The 5000-nt window shown below is 43.1% G+C and overlaps 1 protein-coding gene across 1 annotated transcript in view; it reads left to right on the top strand.

The window, feature by feature from the left end:
* LOC310853693 (plexin-B2-like) overlaps positions 1-5000 on the top strand; it is a 280087-nt gene that overhangs the window by 245664 nt on the left and 29423 nt on the right. The window contains 2 exon segments of the mRNA XM_083758088.1: positions 1-71; positions 2130-2213. The exon segment at positions 1-71 is cut by the window's left edge and continues 139 nt beyond it. Coding sequence (XP_083614214.1) covers positions 1-71; positions 2130-2213 — 155 coding nt within the window.

Below are 5000 nucleotides of genomic sequence, written 5' to 3'. Positions count from 1 at the left end.
ACCACCCGGACCCCACCTTCGACAAGCTGTCCAAGAACGTCATCACGGAGACCAGCATCATCATCGTCACGGTAACCAAAGCAAAGCAAAGTTACTATGTTTACCCTGCAGGGTAACTGGACTAAGCTCAAGAACTTGTTTACAGCCAGGCCCTGCTCATATAGAACATTTCATGGTAGGGGTTCAATGCCTTGCTCAAAGGCACTTCAGTGGTGGTAATTTTAACGTGCCGGTCCGGGGATACGAACTATAGCGACCTTCCGATATCAAGACCGCTCCGCAAACCGTTCGGCCACCGCTGCCACACGTATTCAGTATTTAAGTCCGACGTCATTTTGTAGTGCTACGTTACGTCCGGGTCCAAGTGGCACCAGCTCCCGTCCGCATCCCATTGTAAATAGAATATCTAAACGCGTGAATCTTTTTAAATTGACGTTATATTTCAGAAAGGAAGCCATAGAGGGTTAAAATGTGTCTTAATGCTTCCAACTCGAGTAGAATTATTAATGTTTTGTACAAGTGTCCATGACAACAAAAATATATGATGTGGAGACAATAAAGACTATTATTATCATTATTATTGAAGGTGGCAACAGTCCATTTGCTCGGTAAAATATTTCGGGGGATATTTACAATGTGTGCAGGCTTGAGTATGTTGAATCTAGTTTGCATTAATGAGGATTTATTTGACACAATAAAATAAAATGGCGATAGTATTCCATGTGGGGCAGACGGCCTGTCACAGCCAGATTTTGGAGAGCAGCGCAGCTTTGTTGTTGCGAGGAAAGCGGTAAAATGAGACTTTCGTGGTTGTTTTCGTCTCAGATTTAGTCCGACGGAGCGTCACAGTATAACTCCATGGGGACACAAAAGCGACACAAAAGTAGGACCCGGAAGTATCTCAGGAGGGGGCGCTCACGTCACAGCTAAAATACTGAATACACACGCCGAGACCAGCATTTTTTTTTTTTTAAGATATTTTTTGCGGCTTACGCCTTTTATTGATTTTTTAAGGGACAGATAGTAGGCTGACAGGAAACGGGAGAGAGATGGGGGGATGACATGCGGTAAAGGCCGTGTCGGGTTCGGGAGTCGAACCCGCGGCACACCGCGACTGGATCACCAGTCCGGTGCCCAGACCGTTACGCTACGGCCTGGGCCGAGACCAGCATTTTAACACAAGTAAAATCGCACACACCAATAATCAATTTTCGACAGGTTTATTTCACTACATCAGGATAAAGGTTTCGGCTATAGGCTGGATAGCCGAAACGTTTGTCCTGAGAAATAAACCTGTTGTACATTGGTTCTTGGTGCGTGCGACCGCTACACCTATTTACCATGTTGATTTAAAGCTGGTAATGCACCATAAGTCAGAGCGCTGTGTTCACAAGAAAGTTCACCGCAAGTAAAAATAGAATGTAGGCTACTTGAGTAAAAGTACTACGTTTTTACTTAAAAATGTACTAAGGAAAAGTACTCATTATGCAGAATGTTCCATATTCAAGTTTTCAAATGTATATATTTTGAAAATTAGCTGATCTACAGGCTAACAAGGCTGAAATGTATACAGAGCTGAAGTGGGTAATGTATGTTTTGTAATAATAATCAAAATCTACTACTACTTTAAGTAACTAGTAGCTAAAGTTTTCAAATAAATGTAGTGGAGTAAAAGTACAATATTTGGATCCGAGATGTAGTGGAGTTAGTACAAGTAAAAGTACTTGACTGGAAATACTCCAGTCAAGTACAAATTGTACTTTACTGCAGTCAGATGTTTATGACACCACTGTCGTGGTGTCATTGCTTATTGATAAACGTCTGTCTGTCTGTCTGTCTGTCTGTCTGTCTGTCTGTCTGTCTGTCTGTCTGTCTGTCTGTCTGTCTGTCTGTGTCTGTGTCTGTGTCTGTGTCTGTGTCTGTGTCTGTCTGTCTGTCTGTCTGTCTGTCTGTGTCTGTGTCTGTGTCTGTGTCTGTGTCTGTGTCTGTGTGTCTGTGTGTCTGTGTGTCTGTGTGTCTCTGTGTCTGTGTCTGTGTCTGTCTGTCTGTCTGTCTGTGTCTGTCTGTCTGTCTGTCTGTGTCTGTCTGTCTGTCTGTGTCTGTGTCTGTGTCTGTGTCTGTGTCTGTAGGGTCGAGGGTTCTCCAAAGCGATGACGGCCCCAGAAGCCCAGGCGTTTGTTGGCGACACCTTGTGTCACGTTAACATACTGCAGGTACGCATCATGGCTTTTACTGACCTGAGATCAGATTCATACGAGGTTTCCACTGGACACACACTGGGTCTGATGAACCCATTCTGACCTGAGATCAGATTCTAAAAATGTCAGTCGTTCTTCGATTTTTTTCAAAAATAGCAGACCTACAAGCTCATATCGCGCCACTCGGTGGCGCGATATGAGCTTGTAGATCTGCTATTTTTAAATAGCTAAAGCATAACATGATGCTGACACCAAAATGGGTGCCCGGTCAGAATGGGTTAAGAGCCATTATTATGTCATCGATATATCAATAATTAGAATCACGTGTTTGGAGAGAACGGGATGCCGTGCAAGATTGCCCAAAGGTGTAAAAAACACACGTCATTTCATTAGGCCATAATTCGATCAAATCTTAACATTTCTAAATAGTTCAAAGATGTGGGGATTAATTCAATATCCGGCTTTGATGTGACGTCTTCACTGTGATTGTACTGTCAAATTATGAGACGCGAACACGATACTTCGGGCGAACAGCGGCCGAAAACCACTCCCTGAGCTTAAAGCACTAAACCCTCTCCATCAGGACTGCCTAAGACAGCCTAAGAACAGCGGGCCGAAAACCACTCCCTGAGCTTAAAGCACTAAACCCTCTCCATCAGGACTGCCTAAGACAGCCTAAGAACAGCGGGCCAAAAACCACTCCCTGAGCTTAAAGCACTAAACCCTCTCCATCAGGACTGCCTAAGAAAACAACTGACAGATTACAACTTGTCCAAAATGCAGCAGCCAGAGTTTTAACTATAGAACTAAGATGAGAGAACATATTACTCCAGTTTTGGCATCACTGCACTGGCTTCCGGTTGTTTTTAGGATTGATTTTAAAATTATTTTACTTGTCTATAAAGCTCTCAATGGTCTCGCACCTTCCTACCTACATGACTGCCTGCCTAAATATGTCCCAAACCGCCCCCCCTAAGGTCTTCCACTGCTGGCCTGCTCGCTTTGCCCAAAAAAATGGCAACTAAAAAATATGGGGAAGTAGCTTTTTGCTTCTACGGGCCGTCGGCATGGAACAAGCTCCCACTGTACCTTCGTCAGGCAGCCTCTGTAGACATTTTTAAAGCTCAGCTCAAGACCCACTTCTACAACATTGCCTTTAATTGATCTTATATTTTTTATTTGTCATGTCCTCACTGTACTGCATTACTGCTTGTTTTTTAATGTCATTGCCTTGCTTTTCTTTTATTCTCCATTGTTCTGAAAAGCACTTTGAGCTGCATTTCATGTCATGAAAGGTGCTATACAAATAAAGTTTTATTATTATTATTATTATTATTATTATCGACCTATAAACTAGTTCCGACCTGGTCGAGCCATAAACACCTAACTGCGACTAGGTCAACATGGTCCACCATGTTGACTAGGTCAACATGGTCGAGACCGGAAAACAACTGGTCGCGACCATTTAACAACTATAGCTGCGACGACTAAAATGGGTCGGGAACCCGGTCGAGGAAAATAACGACCTGGTCGCGACCAATAAGAAACTAGTTGAGACCTGGTTGTTGTTGGTCGCTACCAGATCTCGCCCTTTCCTGGAAGTAGGTCTTCAGCTGTGCTTGAGCTGTGCTGATGGCAGGAGACTGCTAACCCAGTGGGAGGTTAGGGTGCTGATGAATATTAGGTGCTATTTACACGAGGATGGTGTTCATATAAAACGTCAAAATAAAGTATCGTTTGCTGCTGTCATTTAGACGAGAACCGTGTTCTCAGGAGGTGAAAACGCAACGAAGTGAAACCGCCTCCCAGAGTGGAAATCTTTGAGAACACCGTTTCCTATGGTCTCCATATAAACAGGCAAAACGGTGAATCCGCAAAACTTATGACATCATGGCTCACGTTGGCTCACAGCGCATATGTTTATTACATTGATGCAGAGCCATATAATTATGATATAATGGAGTTCCTGAACAAGCCTCCCTCCTCGCCTACAAAGCGCCGCTCATCAGCGATGTTGAATGTAAAACCATGATGTAAATAAAAAGCCTTGTGATAGACGGCAGCCGCGGCAGCAGCGTTTATGTAGCCTAATGTATTATAAAATATATACCATCCTGTGGCGCGCCCAGAGCCGTGTTGCGCAGGCTTGCGTGAAGGTTTCTTCTTCTTATTATCGCCACCTAGCGACAGTATAGCATAATAGCACATCATATCATAACGTGTGCGTTCTCGTGTAAAGGGTAAGAAAAAATGAGAACGCAACGGGACTTTGACGTGTTATATGGAGATGGTCGCCGTCTAAAAGAGGCCTTAGACTACTGTGTTGTACCGTGTGACGTGTTGTAACGTGTAACCCTAACCCTAACAGGAGGAGAAGCTGTAACGTGTAACCCTAACCCTAACAGGAGGAGAAGCTGTAACGTGTGACGTGTTGTAACTAGAGCTGGGACTCGATTAAAAAAAATAATCTAATTAATCAGAGGCTTTGCGATTAATTAATCTAGATTAATCGCATTTTAATCGCATATCAATATTCAACCCGAGAACAGCGAGAAACCTTTTTTTTTAATGTTTTTTGGTATCCCAGTGAATCAACGAATAGTGACTACAGGATACCACTCATTTTCAACATTTTACTGTCATTAATATACCTGTTGTGGAAATAATAATAAAAAGTCACCCCATTCTGTGTTGCCTAGAACTGGAGGTCTGAAAAAAAAACAGTAACAAGTACATCTCAGTGACATCACAAAGCTGTACTTACTTCATATTGTTACTGTTTTTGTCAGACCTCCAGTTCTA

Source organism: Protomyctophum parallelum (assembly GCF_964188405.1).
Source record: "Protomyctophum parallelum genome assembly, chromosome: 22".
Taxonomy (NCBI): domain Eukaryota; kingdom Metazoa; phylum Chordata; class Actinopteri; order Myctophiformes; family Myctophidae; genus Protomyctophum; species Protomyctophum parallelum.
This window is presented reverse-complemented; position numbering and strand designations above follow the sequence as displayed.